This window comes from Amblyomma americanum, chromosome 4 (genome assembly GCF_052857255.1).
Source record: "Amblyomma americanum isolate KBUSLIRL-KWMA chromosome 4, ASM5285725v1, whole genome shotgun sequence".
NCBI classification, from domain to species: domain Eukaryota; kingdom Metazoa; phylum Arthropoda; class Arachnida; order Ixodida; family Ixodidae; genus Amblyomma; species Amblyomma americanum.
The window spans coordinates 80,762,127-80,783,553 of NC_135500.1; the positions used below are offsets into that span (position 1 = coordinate 80,762,127).

Here is a 21,427-nt window from a genome sequence, read left to right on the forward strand (position 1 = left end):
ACGAACTAACCGTAATCGGGCTTCCCTTATGACCACGCTTAAAAAATATTGTTTAATGTTTACGTTACCCTGCGTAAATCTCGCATTTAATGGGAGCTGTGTAGGACCATCAGCGTGTCCCACGCGCTTTCGCTTGCGTGCTTCTCGTTTCTCTGAATCCTAGCGCGCACGTAAAATGTTTGTGAAAAGTTAAGATCCCAGGGAAGTTGCTCCTAGGTCGTTTAGTGGCACTCCCATTTTTGAACTGCTGCCTACCGCAGGCGCAGGATCTGAAATCTTGTTGCAGCGAAAACACGCAAATTGAAAATTTTTACAGTGCACAATGAGGCAACGAATGAAATTTTTATCACATTTCATGGGCCATTGCTGTGGGTTTTTGGTTTACCCTATTCTCAGTTATACAAAAGCTCGCACGGCGAGGACATTATTTTTCCGTGGTTTAAGTTTCGATGGTTGTTAGCGCAACCTGCGTGCTCTTAACGAAGCTACTTTTCAAACCCAGTTCATCTGAATTTTGAAGTAGGTCTAAGGGGCAAAACGTCGTTTCGAACGAAAATGAACGCCGTGCCTAAGGTCTTCACGAACTTGAAAACGGGCGGTGCAAGCGTAACAATTTCAGCATTGTTTTCACGATCCTGACTTCGTTTCCGTCGCCCGCCCGCAACCTATCATGAACCGCGGCGTCTCACAAGCTTTTAACCAACTAGGGCGGCGCTGCTTTAGTATTAGGTAGCATGCATTGCCTATCCTATTATGCGTTTCATATGTGTTCGTAGTGAAAGAAAATTTCTTGAAAAATTCGAACAATCACACGACCATTACCGGGGCTTTGTTCGGCTCTCCCGCTTCACTTATTTTCCTCGAGCACAGGTTCCAACTTTTGCGTCATACTCGGTGCTTTCCTAATGAAGTCATTCCTCTCGATGTCGTCCGAACCAGAAACTGCATTATCGCCACCCAACTTCGAGCAGAGGTCTTTTTTTACCAGAACGTAAGTTTTCGTTCAAAGACAAAAGTTGTGCTGTTCGTTGGTTACTTTTCCTGTTTCCCTGAGCTCGCTGGAAATATTTCCTAATGTCTTTAGTTTCGTTCTTGATGCGATTGTGTTCATATGGTTGCCGAGTTTTTCGAGCCCGAATGCTTTTATAGTCCTGCTGCTCTCTTACCTCCTTATTACGCCATTGTTAAATAGTGTTCCGTTTCCTTTCATTATGCTTGGAAATCATATCGTTCATAGCTTTTTCACGGTCGCCGAAACCCGTGTGGGGAAACACGGTGCTTGCAAGACAGGTTCTGTTTTTTTTTTCGTGGCTTTGGCGCTGCATAATGATCTAGTCGCGGCGTCAGCGTCTCCTTCAAACGTAGCGACAGAAAGCAATGACGTCGCGTTTCCTTGCGGAGCACGCAGAGTGTTTTTTATTATTATTTTCTTCGTAAGGTGCAGAGAGACCTTGAAAATTGTTTTCAAAAGTTGGCAGTTGTAATAAAAGCCTTGCCTATGAAATTTCCTAGTATTACTAAATTTAGAGGTAGTCTATATTAAAGCTAAAAAAAGAGAATAAATTTTGTGAGGTATTTTGTTTTCGCTTTTAATTTTTCTGCAAAATATGTTTTTATTAAAATCTATGATCTGAGGACTGTTGAAATTATGCGTGAGAGTAGCAACCAACCCTTTATACAACTGGTACAAAACTGCATTTATTGTGTTTGTTTTCTTTCTCGATGGAATGAAATTGCCAACCATGATTGCCTTTTTAAGTAAGAAAGATACAAATGAACTTAGGCTATTGATTGTGGTGTCAGTTATGTAAATGTCATTTGTTAACATCTGTGAAAAGTTTGTTATGGCTTATAGTTCCGGAGACAGAGTAACACAAGCTTCCAAAAATGTTGATGGCGAGCGGATATCCGGGCACCTTAGGGAAAAGACCGCCAGGAAGAGCCCTAGTGGCTGAATAATGTACTACGAACAAGGCTAAATTTCAAACCTAAACTAAAAATTGTCTTTTTGATCAAAAACTCCACAGCATTAAATTTTGACATGAATCCGAAACGAACACCCCACGTCGAGGTGCACCCACTTTTCCGGTCGACATGACGATGAAAAAGGACCAAACACTCAAAACTAATTTTGTGAATCGCGTTTGCCTAAGTGTAGTATACTTTCTGGAATAAGGAAATTCTCCATTGGATCATCGTAAAATCTTAATATCAATTTTTTCGACAAAACAAAGTTCCACATAACCTTATTAGCATTTCAGTTCGGTAACAATTAACGTTCGTTGCTGAAGAAATTGCTCTTGTTTGCCTTCATAAACTTTCCACTCCACCCTATATCAATTTTCGCTATACAACACAGGTTAGTTCGCTCTGGCCTTGGTACTACCACTCAGCGGACTGGGCAAATTAAACTAAGGCTGCCACGGGGACGTTATACGGAACTTTCATAGTCAGAGCCAGGTCTTTAATAACTGTGTCACATAATTTAACTCCCTTGTTCAAAGCAATTCACTACGTCTTGATTGGCAAATCTGTTACCGAAATGTTTCTTTCTTTCTTATTTATTTTTTTTTATTTATTTTACTCTCAAGACCTGGGGCATTACAGAGGGAAGTAGGTGCATGAAATAAGCACAATACAGAAAAGATAGCGCGAAGCAATTAAGTTAATGACCGGCATATACAATGCTGCCTAATGCGATTCTAAAATGAGGAATGTCGACAATGCTGGCAATTTGTCCAGGACGGTGGTTCCAGTCTTTGGATGTTCGAGGAATGAAGGAGTTGCTGCATGTTTTCGTCCTGCATGGTGCAATTCCAACCTTGTGGAAGTGGTGACGAGCATGTTCGGGCTAAAAGCTGTTGTGAACAAATCTCTCTGCGCTTGTAGGCTTCATTTCGTATGTACCGCAAATCAGGCCCATGAGTGAAGGTATTATAAAATTTGCGTTCATTGAACAGTGCCTGTAAAGACAATAAATATGCAATGCTACGAAAATGAGAAGATATGTATTCTTTAGGTAAACCCCACCACCGCAATCCTGGCTCGGTCTTCATGTGTTAAAAGTAAGAGTCATTTGTCTGCGCAGCAGAGAAGGAATTTTATGCTAAACGCGCTTAGAAATACTTGTCAGCATTTTTGTTTTTCAAATGTGAGGTCTGAAACTGAATGGAGCAAATTTTTCTTTGCACTATAATTCCTGAACTGAATCGAGAAAATATAAGGATTCTATTCCGGTTCCCTCCTATATTTATACCTTTTCACGATTGATTTAGGCGACGTCACGCACTATCCCACCACGCATTATTCTCTCGTCGTTCTTTCCTAAACCCACCGACAACGAAAAAGTGGGGCTGTTGTCGGAAATAGCGAAGAGCATAAAAATAATCAGTATTGAAGAGGATCAAAATATAATTCATATTTTCTATTACCAAGTTTTCCATAGGATTTTCCCTAACACAAGTTATAAGCATTTCCTGGCTGAAGGCCAGTGCATGTGAGTGTCACCTGTGTACAAAGTCGGCAGCTGAGGCAATGTTGTTATGTCAGTCTACCACCTTCATTGTGATACTGCCTTTCGCATCTTGTACTAGCTTCAAATATCAATCAACAGCTATACCGACGAGGTTCTTCGCCACACGTTCTTTTTTTATTCACCTCCATGGAAAGCAGGTTATGCATCCTCAGGCGCGACATGAAAACCTGTCCTTCTGTCTATTCAAAATACTAGCATAGCACCGAAAAACAACACAGAAGAAAATAAAAACGATACCGTAAGGAACGCAAGTCAACATAGATGAAGCCTTCATTGGTGCAAGCGAGAAAAGTATGTGACCCTCTGTGTCAACGTTTTTTTCAAAAAGCTTCGAACGCGTTTCCGAGCGCATAAAACGTTCCAGGCGAGCAAGCAAAATCATTACAACTATGTGAGCCAGATGCATGCTGAGTCACACGCTCAATTAGTTGCCTCGAGTGAAAGTGAAAGTTTCTGGTGTCGAACGCGGTAAGCCCTTGCTGGCTTCTTAGCTTATAATCACATACTGCAACAAATTGACGCTATATATAAATGGCCACTCACAATGGCTACTCGCCGAGATAGCCCGGGCATCGAGCATGTAGAACGATAGGTTAGGCAAGCACAAATCTTGATGATGCTCCATTTAAACCGTGATAAAACACAGTATTTTATATATATGCCACTTTCCAGAATTAGATTTAAATACATCTAGAGGTGAATACAACGCTCCAATTAGATTCACTTTGAAGAGGTATTAAACGGAAGGAAGAGGTCACTGGAGCTGCTATAACGAGATTTAATGTAAGTGCGCCCGACTGATCTTTTATTGGATTCCTCTTAACAGAAGAAAACGCAGTGACTCTGCAGAAAGAAACAAACACGCGCGCTTTCGTTTCCGTCACCTCAAATTTCTTTCCTAGTTAAGAGCCCATGAAATTTATGTCAAGACTAATCACGGATGAAAAAAAAAACTACACACACTACTACGACCACCGAATATACAGAATATAAGACGCGCCACAAGGGTTCGCGGTAATGAGGAGCCGAGAACTGCGCTTGAATTAATTGATACCACGCACTCAAAGAACTTTAAGTAGGACTTAATTTAGAGATAGAAAAATCTACGATTAGCGGCGGAAGCTCAGGGCAAGCTAGCAGTAGTTTGTAGCGCAGAAGCGCATAAATGACTGGGAGCTAATTGACAGCCGCAACACGCTACCTAGGTGCTTAGCTTACTTCTGTGCAGCCTACCTGCGTAGCGCTGTCTTTTCTCAGCAGTAAAAGAGGGAGGCAAGGTAGGAGGGGAGAGGGTCTCGCTGCTAAATATCGGGCACAGACCTTATTTCTGCACGCGTTTTTCCCGTAAGAAGCTTTCGGCGACGCTCCGAAGGTAGAGATCCGCACCGAAGATACGAAGGCAGGTGGAGCCTCAGAGTAAACGGGGAGCGTTTCTCCTCTCAAGAAAAGTTTGTCCGCTAAACCGGATTGAAAACTGAGTCATATGGTAAAGCATGCCAAAATAATTACCTCCGGATAACACAGTCATAAAACGAAAGTGCAGAGAATTTAGCGAAACTGCTGCCTTTTATTATATAATAATAATAATAATAATAATAATAATAATAATAATAATAATAATAATAATAATAATAATAATAATAATAATAATAATAATAATAATAATAATCATTCGAACTTTAATCCACTACCAATATTGGTGTTTGCGCATTAGTGTGTTTCGTGTGCCCCCCCCCCCCCCCTATGTAATACCCTCTTCCAAGAGAACCTTTAGGGTATTTGAATAAATAAATAAATAAATAATAATAATTGATTTTGGGGGAAAGGGGATGGCGCAGTATCTGTCTCATATATCGTTGGACACCTGAACCACGCCATAAGGGAAGCAATAAAGGAAGGAATGAGAGAAGAAAGGAAAAAAGAGGTGCCGTAGTGGAGGGCTCCGGGATAATTTCGACCACCTGGGGATCTTTAACGTGCACTGACATCGCATAGCACACGGGCGCCTTTATTATAAAAGAACATTTCAGTTTTTTTTTCTTCGCTACTGTCCCAACACAGCTTTCGTGCACTGTTTTCTTGTATCAACAAACATGAACTGATTGATATTTATTAGCGATGTACACAATTAAGTACTGTGAAACAATTCGCAAGCATTAGGACGAAGACTAAGATTTCTGAGTTTCAGCAAGTTTGGACACATGCTAGTGCATTTCTGTAAACGATTCTTTTCACCAAGAAGTAACCACTTAGGGAGGAATGCCAACATTCTTTAGATTTATTCGAAAAAGGTTTCATGTGCGCACAACCCAATAGCTGGACGCCTTACGACGGAAGCGGCGGCTACAGCCAATTGGAAAAAAAAGAAGCGCTGAAAATCCTGGTATTGATCCTTCCAGTAAAATACTAAATGGAGAATTTTCCCGGACGAAATTTCCTCGTATGCAGTGACGGCAGCAGCGTTGCTTCAGTACCTTGAGACCAAAAGCTTCCATTTCGCCTCTTGCTTACTTAGGAGGTTATCCAAGCTGGATAGGCAGTACATGTTCAACGTTATACTGCCGTGTAGTCCATGTGGACTTCATGCAATGTACATAGCCAAGGCCGCTCTCCTTGGGCGAAGAGAAAGCGTGCAGTGTCTCTTTGACAACCTCGTCATGGAAAAAAAAGCAATCACGATAATTTATTGATGACTCTGAGCAGCTTATAACCGGTGCTACAAATTGAAAGCTGTTATTCCAGGGCACTCTAGCAGGTGGAATAAATGATTGGAAGCACCTTTATAAGATAAGTATCATCTTATACATCAACAACGAAAACGCCATCGTCTCTGGCCTTCGTCTTAAGTATATCGCTGAGTACCCTTCCTCGCAATCTGTCCCAGCGTATGCCGAACGCACATCAAGGTGTGCCCTGCCCCTTATCCCCTTTTTTGCTCCCATCCGTGGCAGAGTGTGCTCCACACAAGGAGTGACGGCGGCGTTAGGGCGAGCTGCAGGCCTTGCTTACAAGGCTGTTATCGCACGCCCGCCGAGTCCTACCTTATCACGTTAGGCAGAGAGGCTTGTATGCTCGCACGCCATTCTGGAATCCCATAAGCCCTTCGATGCACGCCCTCTGTCCTTCCCCCTATCCGTAACTCTCAGACCTTCGTACCCAGAGGTCATTCCGGATGCCCAATTTAGATGTAATTATTGGAATCTCTCTGTTCACTAACAAAACTTTGCCCAGCCTTTATACATCTGCGCTTCGGGATTAAAGCTGCGTGTAGGACCTCTTAACGGCACCAATCTCTATTGACGCTTGAATGAACAGATGTCCCGGGCGACTAATCGCATGTTACCTAACCATGGCTCAGGTAACAGGTTAATAAATGCTACAAAGCTTAAAACATGCTCTTCGATGCATACTAGGCAAAGTGCTCTAGCCATTGTGAAAGTACGTCTGTCGCAATTAGTGACGAGCTTTGAAGCGTTCTATGAAATGGAACGTACCGTATTTTCATGGTAGAGAAGCTATTTTGTTTCTTTGTGCTCCGTTTGCTCTCACCTGAAATTTGAACTGCGTATCAAATTTTTGCATAAGCAGACTATCTTTGACCAGGTATTTCCAAATTAACCTGTTGGATTAGTGTACGGTCTTCGAAATTCACTGTGTTCTACAATAGTTTCCTTTTATTCTCAGTTGTCTGCATCTTGTTAGAAGGCGCTTAATTGAGAGTATTCTCGCCCATACAAGGACGCACAAGTCCAAAAGAAGAAAACTGATGGGCGACCAGTCTAAGCACGTTGCGATCAAAAGTAGCAGTTATCGGTTGTTAAGAGATATGGCTAAGGAAGGTTGCTTTCGCAATTCTACACATTTGTGAATGCTTTCAGGATAAGTGTTCAAATTGGGGGAATTTTGCTTTTGGAGTTGGTTGAGGGTATGCTTTTCGACTGTAAAGCATTTACATATAGCAGAGCTTTTGCTTATTGCTTCATATACCGAAATGTGCGACCTTATTTGTTTTATGGTGTGCGCCTTTGTTTAGGAAGGCGTGTGTTTGTACGAATGTTTTTTGGAAACGCGCCACTTCCGCTTTCACCGCCAGAAAAATTATCATGATTCTTGTATATTGGTTGAAATGGGCCGATGTGTCAAGTCTTTTTCAAATCTGAGTCGAATATGAATTGTCCCATTCGCTTGGTTTTGCATACTGCAGCCCCTTAGGCCCTATCGAGCTTTGCGAGCGAATTCTGCGGCTATAAACTTTACAGGACGGTTAAGAGTCTGAAAAGCGAAAGTTTAGCGTTAGCTGCGGTCTTACATATGCTCGCTGCTCGTGCGAATAGTCGATCCCCGCTACAACGAACGTCGCTTCAACGAAATATTTCCAATTCCCCGTCAGCTCGCCATAGAAAGTAATGGAACAAATTTTTCATCACAACGAACCATTGTTGGGGCGTGTTTCCGCTTCAACAATATTTTTGCAAAGCGAAGCTGGGTTTAAAAATCTATCTTACAATAAAACAAGCACATCGCCGCCCATCTGTGTACTTCCGAAGGTCCACGCTGCTTTGTTTCACTAAACTTTCGCTGGAACCAATTGATCCACTCATTCAAACGCACATGAGAACCGCCATTGCTTAGTGGTGATGACAGACGGGCTGGCTGCCTCACGACAAGGAACGGGTGCAAGCTCCCGTTTTCTTTCAAACCAGAGCCGCAACCAATCCGTCGCCAAAGGACGCAGCAGCCTGGCAACAACAGAAGCGCGTTAGCCCTAGTTTTTTTAACTCCTGTTAGTGCGCTGCAATCGACACGAGCATGGCGACTTTGTCTAGGAAGCGGAAGTTCCTTTCGTCGGAGGAGCTGAGTGATGAAACCATAATTGAGAGCGTTCGCCACAGCGACGCATCATCGGATGATGACAGCGATGCAAAACCTTTAGCGCCACCATCTGCATTAAAAGTGATGGAAGTATTTCATGTGCTCCGCAGATTTATTGACGCTCAAGATGACGACGTCGTGATGCAACTGCTCACCGAATGCAAAAGTCGCGCCACGGCGCTCGTGGCAAAAAAAAAAGAAAGAAGAAGCTGACCGGCTATTTTGGAAATAAGTTATGTTTTGGGACTATGTTGTCCAACCTGACAGTGATTTGGGCTGTTTTCGCCTCCACGAAATTTCGCTTAAATTTTTCGCGCGCCCCGTCAGTTTCGTCGTAGCGAGGTTCACCTGCATTAGTGGCCCACTGGAAGGTGGGCCACACACACACACACACACACACACACACACACACACACACACACACACACACACACACACACACACACACACACACACACACACACACACACACACACACACACACACACACACACACACACACACACACACACACACACACACACACACATACACACACACACACACACACACACACGCACACGCACACGCGCACACACACACGCGCACACACACACACACACACACACACACACACACACACACACACACACACAGACGCACACACACACACACACAGACGCGCGCACACACACACACAGACGCACACACACACACACGCACACGCACACACACACACACATACAGACGCGCGCACACACACACACACACACACACACACACACGCACACGCACGCACACAGACGCAAACCACGGCTCTTTTGGCGGAAGAGGACCGCACTCCTAAAGCAGTAAAATTCAAATAAGGATGCGGCAACTTATGACGCCATAGCAGTGTCAGAAAGCTAAGTGAGTCGCGTCATAAGACATCATTCAGTTAGCTAAGGCACGTAGGAAAGGAAATGTCCAGGAAGTGTACTAGCCACCAATAAGGATGCGGCAACTTATGACGCCATAGCAGTGTCAGAAAGCTAAGTGAGTCGCGTCATAAGACATCATTCAGTTAGCTAAGGCACGTAGGAAAGGAAATGTCCAGGAAGTGCACTAGCCACCAACCCATTTAAAAAAACGGAAGAGAGCCAGTCCAAAATGTGTCGTTTCATATCAGAGAGGTAGCTACGTAGTCAGAAGGGTGAACCGAGGTTATCTACAGGGTCAGCCGGAAGGGCGCGGCACTTCTGTCGAGTGTTGGGGAATTTATTTATTTATTTATTCACTTCAGATACACGAAACGCCCTTGCAGGGGCATTGCATCAAGTAGGGCGTCTTTTGCCCTTCAAGCTTCTGAAGCACGCTTCCGTCATTTCTTATGCGCTGCGTCCATGCTGCACTACGAGCTTGGCATACTTGAACACGTAGCGGCGGGTCCTGATGCTGTTATACGAGAGCACAAAGAAGTCCTGAAGGTTGCTTTGCCGCCAAAACAATGTCAATGGGCCGTTAACCCCACCACAAACAACCGCCCAAACACACGCAAAGCAATGCCGTGATACGTGTGCGCAGCAGGCTAAATGCCAGACACACCCACCGGACGTCGGAGCTAGAGGACGCCCTGCTGCCACTTGAGGATGCGTATTTTGTCCGGCCTGGTGTGGCGGGCGCATACGAAGCAGTTCAACGAGTAACTGAGCAAGTATCTTTCACGTGATGATTTTGATCCAGCTTAACCTTAGTAATGTCACATGGCTAGAAGTCATCATCCCAATTTTTAGGGCGCTATCACGAGGGCTTACACTCATCCGCTTAGCCGCTGTTTGTGAGGTCCCTCTGCTACATTAAAGAGCTGGGTGATAGCTGCGCCACCTAGGTCACGTGACCTTGTGACGTCATCAAAACCTGCCCACCAAAGTTTGAGAAAAGTGCGCGACGTGGCAGGTGGCAGCTCAATTAATGATTTGTCATGAGAGAATGCTCGGGAAGGCAAACTTGGGTCACACGAGCCCCAACAGTGGCAGCGCCTGTTATCGCAAACAGCGGCGCATCGCTTAACCGCTATACTACAGCGCCAGGAGTGGAATGATTATTCTCACAGATCTATGAATGCTAATATAAACGTTACCAATTCTGCATACATAAGAACTAACCCATCACAACAAACGCGTCATAACTGTAAGGTGAAGCTTAAGTGTCCCCTCCAGTTTTACATCAAGGAAGCCAACAGTCACCGAGACCAAGTAAGATACCGTAATGTTCCTTTTTTTATAATTTATTTACTTTAAGTTATGTTATGTTACTTGGTTTCATTGACAGTTGCCTTCTTTCAGATATATATGCCCTAACGAGCCTCTCATTATCCTGCCCATGTGTGCTTTCCAGTTATAGAACTCTAGCAATAAGGCCCCCAATCTACGATTCCGCCGATCTTTTTAGGATGCCGGCTTGACCTTTAAACCTAGCTTCGACCTGAAATTGAAACGAAGTGAAAATACAAGTGCTAGCGCACCTAATGCGTATGTTGCCTAACCAACCTAAAACTTCAGTTATTTTTTTAATTTTTCAGCACTATTGAGGTTCTAAGTAAACTCTGCCTATGTTTCCTTCATGCACTCAAGCAAAAAGTTGTGTTGTTCAAAGGATTAAAGTCTCAATGCTTCTGGAATGAGCTCAAAGTGAGGCGGGTGGAGTACCTAACCGATAATGAAAACCGCTTAGGCAGAACAGGCGTAGTGGTTATCTCTTCAATGTCCCTTCTGCGCGTTGATGCGATGCTGCACACAGCGTAAAGCCCTTCTGTCTCGCGGAAGCTCACTGTGTTTGATAAAAAAGGAGGAAAAGAAGGAGAAGCCACTCGTGAATGTGGACTGTCTTGCAACCTTCAGGCGGGTTTCTGTTTACGTAAGTACATAGTCGGCGACGAGTCATGCTCAGAGTAACAAGCCTCGCATCGACTACGCTCGCAAATCATTTGATTACTGAAACTCCTCTCGAGCATCCCTCGGGATATTAATTACGATTGGTTTAGATGAACGTTGCGAACCGAGGGACGCCCGGGCTCCTTACTGTCGTGCTGGGACGTACGAAGTTCCGGGTGCTAATCAAGAGTTCTTGTTTTTCATGGGTGCAGGGCGTGTAACCCGGTGCTGTAAACACATATATATGTTGCCCGGTGATTCTGGGTACCTCCTTCGCAATTATCCAACAGCGCACCCTTATCACCTGGTACAGCCAGTAAGGTCATCACTACCGTATTACGACCCGCTGCGGTGGCTGAGGAGGGACGGCGCTCGGCTGCTGACCAGGAAGACGCGGGTTCGATCCCGGCCGTGGAGGCGGAATTTCAATGGAGGCGAAATTCTGGAGGCCCGTGAACTGTCCGATATCAGTGCACATTAAAGAACCCCAGGTGGTCGAAATTTCCGGAGCCCTTCACTACGGCGTCCCTCATAGCCTGAGTCGCTTTGGGACGTTAGACACCAAAGAACCAAACCAAACCAAAGTACGGTTATTACAGCGTAGAAGTGAGAATTAGTGCTCTCTCACAATTTTGTTGCACTTTCTCGATCATTGAAAAACCTGACAACGAAATTGAAACCGTTGCTACAATTTGTTTTGACTGGCGGTAAATCAGAAGCAGTAATGTAAATCTAAAAAATATGACTGTAGAACTAAAGCGCAAGGAAAGCAGTGATTTACTAGATGTCGCGGCGGAGTATATGTTTATCGAATGATATTTGTGCATCTGGTCGGAACGCTGTGAACGTTGTCATTCTCTGCAGTTGCTTGATTTGGAGTTAAATGGCTTCACCGATTTTGATGCCGTCTCGGCGCCCCGCCCAGCTCCAGCGCTGGCCCAGTTGCCCGTCTCTGGTGCCAGTTTGTTCTCTTTGTCCTGCTCGAAAACTGTTTCGTTGCGCACTCTAAAAGTTGGCTCGTTGTGACGACGAAAGGCGGCTGTAATCAGACTACATAATGCAATTAAGAACCTAACGTTAAATAAAAAGATTACTCCTTTAAAGCACACCGGATTTCGTGCGCTACGCTCACCGTGTCAATGCGCCTAGGAATCTGATTCCTGTGGAAGAGCGGGTAAAAGATTCTGTGCTTCCTGCCCTGAAAACAAACGAAAAAGCGATGAAGGGCACACGAGCGTATCAGGCGTGCTCGTCGCATAAGTTTGTCCCACCGGAAAATTCTAGCGGTGCGTGACCACGAAATGGAGCCATGAATTGGGTTTAGAAACCACTTTTTCGGATTGCGTTGCCTTACTTCCGTATTTTTTTAGGATTCCGCTTTCCTTTATTTTTATTCTAGCGCTCTAAAAAAGCATAAAGGAAAGTTTCTTACAGTCAGAAAGTAAATGTGGAGTGTTCAGATTTCAGACGTGGAGCAGTTTAGGAAACGTCCCGGCTTTGTGAACGGTTCCCGTAAAAGGCAAAAAAAAAAGAGCACAGTGAGTTGGCGACAAACTGTTCGATTCGGTCGACACCGCCTGCTTCTAGTGTAGACTAAAAGAAAAAGGACGCAGGAGCAGAAAGTAGGGGCTCTCTAACCGAGCTGTTTATATTCTTCCAAGTGTATTCCAGCGCAAGCATCTTTCTGGCAGCGAAACATTGGTGCGAGTTTAACCCGAAGTAAAGCCGTGATCCAAAGCAAAGGATGGATAAGGAGGTGGAGCTCGCGGCTACGAACGCTACCACGGCGGCGGAAACATTGCAACATGAGCGAATTTTTTGGACCCTGTAGAAAGCTATTAATGCTTCGGTGCATATTTGAGTCGAAATAACTCTGCACAATTTACAAGGGACACAGAAAAAAAAAACACAGGTTGCAGTGTTGCGTCCTGTGGCGGCCATATTTTTTTTTCCTGTGTCGCTTCTCACTTTGTTTAATTTACCTCCATTTCGGTTGTGACAACTCCACACATTAAAAATTTATCTGAGACAAACACTACGCTGTGCCTAAGGACCGGCAGCATTTATTTGGCATGCAAAATAGACAAAACAATCCCTGAATTTACAAAATGAAATATTCATTTCTGATACAATCACGGTGAATCCACCTTGCATGGAGAAATGGCTAAAAGGTAATAAAACAAAAACATCGGACAAGAACACAGAGCCAGCTTATTAGCTTTGTGAACACATATCGATTGCTGTGCTCCTCGATGTCTACAAGGTCTGTACAATCCGCGAGCGAGCTCTTATGCACGTGTTGTGTGTTTAGTCATCCATCTCTCTCCTCCCCGTATCTCCCTCCCATCAGTAGTTGAGACATTTTGCCTCGCATAAATCCTGCAGGGAAGTAGGCATTAAAGCTTGTTCGCGGTAATCCTGCCTATTTATGCATAAGCACATTCTCGCGTGGGAAATAGCTGATATTAGTCACATTTATGGCTTTGTTACTCAGGTGATTAATTTTTCAACGCGTGTCCAGGAGCCAGTTGTGTGAAACCAAATTGATATGCGAATAAGTATGTGACGTAGACAGCTGAGTGCAGAGATGGGAGTTAAGTAAGTGCGCGACTTAGCACTGATTTAGTGAGCTGGTGTAACCCAGCTGGAACGCCTCGCTCTTGTCTGATAGTGCAAATGCTGTCGTCCCCTGGACCCCAGAAACACGAAATCCCGCATCCTACACTCGCGAAAACACTAGCACTGCTGGGAAACCAAAGCGGTCGTGGTTGTGGACTCACGGCAAATATTGGAGTCCCCCGAGAGTGTCAGTACCCGCGTGCATCGAGTCGGTGAGAGCTAATCGCATTATGGGCGCCAATTTGTTGCGTCGAGTCTAAACATGTCGCTAGCGCCGCGAACATCTTCTCATATGCCTGAAATATCAGAAAGAGAGTAAGGAAGAAAGAAAGAAAAAAATAATGAAAGAAAAAGAGAAAGAAGGAAAGAAATAAAGGCAGGAAGGAATGAATGAAGGAAGGAACGAACGAACGAACGAACGAAGGAAAGAAGGAAGGAAGGAAGGAAGGAAGGAAGGAAGGAAGGAAGGAAGGAAGGAAGGAAGGAAGGAAGGAAGTAAGGAAGGAAGGAAGGAAGGAAGGAAGGAAGGAAGGAAGGAAGGAAGGAAGGAAGTTAACAAATGATGGAAGAAATAGTTGGAATGCCACAGAAAAGAAAGCAAGCAAGGAAGAAGGAAACAAAGGAAGAAGTAAGAGAACAGAGGAAGGAATACAGGAAGAAAAAAAAGAAAGAAAGGGAGAAAGAGAGAGAAAGAAAGAAGGAAAGAAAGGAAGGAAGAAAGAACGAAATTACCTAGTGGCTGGGGGTTGAACAGACAATGCCGGCTTAGATATACTACTAAGGAAGACGAGCTACAAGATAGCGAAAAAGAGAAATGAGAAAAGTTAACTTTTGTTTCTTTCGTGAATGCCATGCCCTCATGTTTTCCTTTAAAAATTAGGAAAAAGAGGCATCCGCATCGTATCTACAGTTTGACGCTCAAGCTTGCCCCTTTTGAAACATTTGAAGAGTGCTTTCAACGCCATGGACAAGAGCGGTTCTGTATAAATAAAACGCAGGCAAGCATAGATGGTAACGTAACGAACTCATCATAAAAAACTGCATTTTTTTTAAATCAAGACGACGACAAGGCAAATATAAAAGTAGTCAAATGTCTGTTATGACATTTCTGTGAACACCTTGCTTTGAGCTGAACACAGAGGATAGATTACGTATGGAAAAGGAATACGAACGAAACGCAAACACTTGAGCATAATTTTGCAGCCGTAATACGGAAACAACCAGGCAAGAAGGTCGCATGCTTTCACAAACCATCCATTCATATGCAAGGGGATTACCCTCCTTGATGAAAATTGTCCTGGCCGCATTACATACCCGGCGACAAAATAAAAATGAGTTAAAGCAGCAACATACATCAAAAATATTTTATTTTTTTCTGACTTTATATTGACTACGTAGAACTGCTGTGTGCATGTGTTGGTGGTTGGAAGTTATTCATTGATGTACTTTATGCGTTTTATGTTTTTAGCACTGCACAATTTGCTCAAGACTTGGACAAGGCTCCTGAAGAACCCTAGATTGTTTGAAGGCGTCAGCTGCAGGCAGTTCGAAAATAGGTTGCAGCTACCACCAAGTATAAGGGTTTTTTACGGCAAAAGCAAGGAAGCTTCTATGTGCGAATCGCATCTGCACTGCAATTGACATCTTAATGTGTCGTAGCTGAAAACTCCTGATGTTACGTTCCGGACGTTTGGATGAATTCTGATGACGCCTGATAACGCCGAACGCGGTGATGCAGCTTTTTTATTATATGTAGTTACTGTTGCGACATTGAAGACGGGCATGGATGTTGACTATGTTACGAAAAAATATGTGCAGATGATGTTTACCGCAACTTAAATAGGAAAAAGCAATTGTTTACGTGGAAGGTAAATGTTCATAAACTGATCAGCTCGTGTTTTGATTTCATGTTTTCCAAAAATTCAGTGACAGCTTGCTCTTATCGCAGGAAAGGCAGGGTGGTTAATAATGAACATTTTTTATTTAGCCAGAATTCTGTGAATATCGTTTGCCTGAAAATAATGTTTACTGGCTCCAAAAATATTACCCCCATTTTATTCTGCAGAACTGTGGAATTTTTCGAACAGATTTTCCTCTCATTGCGCGGTACCATCTAAATAATTCTACGGCAAGGAAAGAAAGAATAGAAACCGAAGACCGAGGAAGACATTCAAAATATCCGAAAATCGAACTGTCAGTGCAGTGCATAACAAAAATATCAGCAGCCGAGCTCAAAATGTATTCAATGTTTTGTGCCGGAAATAATTTTCTCTACTCGCGAAGAGTTCGGTTCGTTTAATATAAATTCATTACACCATAGAGTAAACATTAGTCACGTATGTCTTCTTAAGAACTTCGCGTCGCTTGTATGCTTCTGTTGGTGGTTTATATAATGTATCGAGATACCTCAAACCATTCACCTACTTCATCTTTATAAAGTACAGCAAAACATTACAACTGCTAGCAGGTAGAAAGAGCGCTACACCAGAACAGAGGTCACACACAACCTGAAATCAAGTCTGTTGACACGATTAGAGATACTTTCGATGACCATCCTTAACTTTCTTCGTCTTCCAAACTGTTTTCAATGAATTATCTGCAATATGGACACTGAAAAGTTTCCGCGTAGGTCTAAGATTGTATCGACATAAAGCTATAACATGTACTATATGCTTTTGACTTGAAATGTTATGATTTGGGTATGAAGCGTCCTGGTGAAAGGTTGAGTTTACTCTCTTCACTAAACACAATCACACGTGCAGAAGCACGTGAAAGTTTTCCAGGCACCAACAGCTTTCGCTTTATCATCGATGTTTTACTTGTCACTATTGTTCAAGTGCTTTCCTGATGGTCGAGAAGCTCCCTTTTTTTGCACAAGTTGCTTGCCACACGCTGGAAATTCTTCGATGGAGCAACCAGCTATCATCCTATAGCAGCTCTTGTTCGCTCTGTTGTGGTGCTGAAAAGCGTAAGAGCGAATTCTGGAAATAAGTCACTGCCTTCCAGCTCGAAAAAAATTAAATAAAATCTACAAGCCTCTCCTTCTCACGTGGTCTCCGTCTTTCTCTCTTCTTAGATAATGGTTTCCTTTTGATAAACGGCTACCAAGTATCAGGAATGCAAAACCGACGAAAGTTCATATTACACTTCCTGTCTGTAAAGATAATTGCACCTCTGTTCCTTATAACTTCCACTTATGTTTCTAGAAACACGCCAGACCCTTCAAAGTTGCATTCAGCATTTGTTATTCCTTTTAAGCTGCTTCTTTGTCTCGTTTGCATAGGGCTTCAAAGAACACACTGTGTTTCGAACTCTAAGTAATAGATGCCATAAAGTTCGTGGCTTTTAAGAACTGCCTCCTCAGTTTAAGCGACGGGCCTTTTCCCTTTTCATTTTTTCTATAAGTAGGTCGTGGGAGAAAATTGATATCTTATATCGGTCAAGATAACAACAAGCTAGTTGAAGTCCTATTATCTGTGTCTTCAAGCCCCACAAAGGCCGAAATGTGAGTTCAATGTATTATGTAGAGGCAAAAGACCAAAGACAAAGGGAAGAACTATGATCGCGACCGGAAGCCTAACATTTATGGCCGGAAAACTAGGGCCAGCAGGGCTCAACACCGACTTAGTATGGAGCCACATGTGAGAAGAAATAGTACCTTAGAAAATAAATCAAGAAATTCCCACGAAGAGCTTCTTAGAGATCGCTTTCCTTGATCTCAGCCTTAAATGTATGGCTCGCCCGGGATCATGAGGCAAACTGAATCACAGGATAGATGCATATGCACGTGAGCGACGGGTTATGATGTGCATAAAGCATTTTGGAATGGTGAAAGAAATATAACAGGTTTATTTCCGGACCATCGCGAATTGCTAGTAACATGCAGGGCAGCCATTAAGTGATAACACAACAAAGTCGGCACCATACTTGAAGCAATGAAACTAAAGAAGCCGTGCATGAAAAAAACAATTACCCGTTTCTTGGTTCAAAGTTAGTCGCGAAGAGCAAAAACCGTAGGGAAGTTTTTGAGTTCGCCAGCATGCAGTATTATTCTTTTTTTTTTTTACACACGTTGCGCTGCAGGCGTGATAAGTTTCGGAAGGTGCAAACAAAGCTAGGCTGACTGTAAAGCAAGCCGCGATTTGCAGCATCTCTCTAGTAGAGTCTTTTTAGATTGTGGCTTTGGCCAAAAATTATTAGAGAACTGAAACAAATGAAATTGAAAAATAAATGTTCTTTATGTCATTGCTAAAACGTTCGCTGAATGAACAACTGGACTTTGCGAGAAAAAAAAATAAAGAACGTACCACGCTTCATGTAGACGAACATGAAAAAGATCGTTTCTGCGACGAACAACCAGTACCTGAATGTCCAAGCGCAGTTTCTGAATCAAATGCCCGCCGTGACAGCGCGATTAATGAAGCTAAGGAGGTAGACGCATGTTGGCGTTCAGTAAATATGCCGATAAAGAAAATAGTTAGTACCTATCGAAATTCCTGAACAAGCATTCATAGCATTTAGCCTGCTGCGCTTGATGGGAGGTATAACCCTGTTGTGGTGTCGCGCGAGGTTGGTCGGGAAGAGCAACCTCGATCGTACAGGACCACCGGTGACAGCTCCTGCCATTCCAGAGCACTGGCAGGTGACTGTTAAATTAATGATAAGTCGCGCGGGATTTCTCGGGAAGAGTAACCTGGGTCGCACAAACCCCATCGGTGGCAGCCCCTGCCACCGCAGGGCAGTGGCATCGTTTAACCGCTGCACCACTTCCCCCGGAATGGAATCAAGAGTCCCAGGGAACTATGAATGTAACGTTGAGAATGACCTCATGGAGACGGTCGGCTCATACGAATGTAACCTGATGCGGCAGCTGGTGGGGGAGGGCGACGTGGTATGGCGGCGACTGCCTTCACAAAGTTAGCGTGCAGATCAGGAGGGGTGCGGTTGCGTCGCTGCAGAGGCTACGTAGAGCCATGCAGAGGTAGAATTGCTAGCTGCGTCGCATCGACTTACATCGCTCCGCAGCATGCAGCGACTGCGTTCACGAAGTGAGTGGGTGGGCTTACGCTTTCTCACACCTAAGCAGTCTCAAGTGCCTCTGCCGACTTTTCGCTCCTTCATTCCTTCCTTCATGGAGGATTCGAGGTGTCCAACGAGAGCGACAAATTTACTAAGCTTTTTATAGCTAATTTTATTTTTATTTTTTCGCTCTCACGGTCTCCAACCGTTACTACCTGAAAAAAATCCGTAGGTGCAAGGTTGGTAGAATAGTGCGCTTCAGTGCGTGCATCCTAGGCAATGACGGCGTACAAAACCTCTGTAGCGCGCGTCTCCGCCAGCAGTTCTCTTCCTCTTTGCTTGCGCGGTAATAAGGTTGGCGCTAAAGATTTAACACCCACTGAAAAATAACAAATTTATGATATTGCTCTTTTCAGGTCATATTAGCGTTTTGGCTCACTATGACGTAAGAATACGTTAGCAGTGATCAATCTTTAAGCTTTTCTTCTTTCTTGTTTTGCGAAGTAACGAGCAACAGTATCGTCGAGGTTGCTGGCGCAGTTAGCAAAAATAAAAATAGCCTTTCACTTAATTGAGTGATTCAGAAATGGATGGTGAAGAATAAAATAAGCAAAATTAGTAACAAAGGATGATACGACCTAAATTTTTTGCGGTAACAAAACATTGAAGTAGAAAGTACAGTACAGCCCCTCAGGTGCCTCATTCTGTCTTCCTTCTTTTACATTTTCAAAGTATATTTCTTCACGGATCAACTAATGTTGCGCGCCGAGTAGGACAGTTCTGCGCTGTTGCTTTCCTTAAAAGTAACTTACCTCTTCGGTCCTTGCTTTATTGTCCCTGCCAATTACGAGCCAGGAAAACGCACGCTCACCAAGGCAGATTCTCCTAAATAACTATTATAGCAGCGAGGAGCGCACAGAACCATGTACGCACTAATCCTGTTGCAGGAGGAGAGAAAGGGAGGACAACGAATACGAACCTATAACAACAACAAAAAACTCGCAGTAAAGGAACATTGGTACTTTTTTAATCACCCCATGCTGTAGACAAGACATAGGCTAAGTCTATCTTATAGAAGAAGGCATTATTATGGAATATGTTTATTATAATATCCTGCGTTTGTTGTACATCAAAAGTATCATAGTATGCGTTTTGTTTCGTTTTCCATAGCTGGAATCATATAAACTGGCATTACAGAAACACACTTTCGATATACATTTCAAGCACAGATAAACATTGCAGGCACATGAACGCAACGCACAAGTAAAAAAGCACATTGTCCTCGCTATGAGCAGGTGAGGCACAAGGTAGTACTGTATGAGCAGCGGGACCAGGTGGACACAGTTCACGCAGGAAGAGGCAGGAATACGCTTTATAAGCATCATCTCCACTGAGTGTGCGAAGCGAGGTATGACTTATGTTCTGCGTGCTTGCAGACCGCCGCGGCACTGCGTTGCCGCGATTTTTTACGACGGCGCTTGAACCACAGCGCCCAGCCGACGACCCCTAAGCCTAACGTGGCGACTGATGCAACACAGACGAGAATCACCACCGTGTTCACCGCAGGTAGCTTGGTCCGGTCAGGGGCTCCTTTATCTACAACGAAGAGCGAAGACAAGAGTGAGAAGTGCGATCGGCTGTAATGTGCAATAGAAGACTGAACAACCGAAACCTTTAAAGAAATAAAATGAGCTCTGCTGACCCTTGAAACACGTCTTAAAGTAAGGTTCCAAGCGAGGTCTTTAGAGGCACAGCCATATAAGGGAAAAGCCACAATAAAGAGATATTATGCAGGAATATGACGATAGATTGGATGATGAGCACCGTGTGGCTACTAATGCTGCTCTGAAGGTACGTACATATCTTATAACGACGAAAATTAGTTCTTGAAAATTGTTGATCGAACACCAGAAAGATACATCTTCTAACGAACAAGAAGTAGTTCTTCAAAACTGTTGATTGACTACCGGACTACATGTCACTTGGAAGAGAAAATATGTGCGCACTCAAGAATAATGAAAACAGCCAAATACATATACATTACGGTAGAGGAAACATTAGTTTCGGACAGTGAAAAATATGTGGTGCAGGGTAGAGGCCACAGTTTACTGTGTGTAAGCTATGGAAGATACTCACATGTTCCAGTGGGTAACAAATGTCCTGTGAGAACACATTACAATGATGTACGCACCAAATGCACGTATGATTACTGTATTTACTTGATTATAACACGCAGCTTTTTTCCGAGAAAAATATAAAAATGACATGTCCTTTATAATCGGGTTAGGAAATGAAAGTATCCTGTTATCATAGGCATTAAAAAATGGGGCCTTGGTACTTGTGTGTCGATACAGTACAATCTCGTTAACTTAAACCGCGTTAATTAGTCAATCAGGATAATCCGAAGAGCCGGCACGGTCCCAGCCGGCAGCCATGGAAGTCTACGGTGTCGGACGCTCGCTAAGCTTGTCGCACAGACTTATTCGAATAG

The 21,427-nt window shown here is 43.7% G+C and overlaps 1 protein-coding gene across 1 annotated transcript in view; it reads right to left on the minus strand.

The window, feature by feature from the left end:
- Positions 1-20,054: 20,054 nt before the first annotated feature.
- LOC144129609 (uncharacterized) overlaps positions 20,055-21,427 on the minus strand; it is an 85,981-nt gene continuing 84,608 nt past the window's right edge. Inside the window, exon 9 of the mRNA XM_077663731.1 lies at positions 20,055-20,532. Within this exon, the coding sequence (XP_077519857.1) occupies positions 20,318-20,532 (215 nt within the window). The 3' untranslated portion in view covers positions 20,055-20,317. The remainder of the gene's footprint in view (positions 20,533-21,427) is intronic.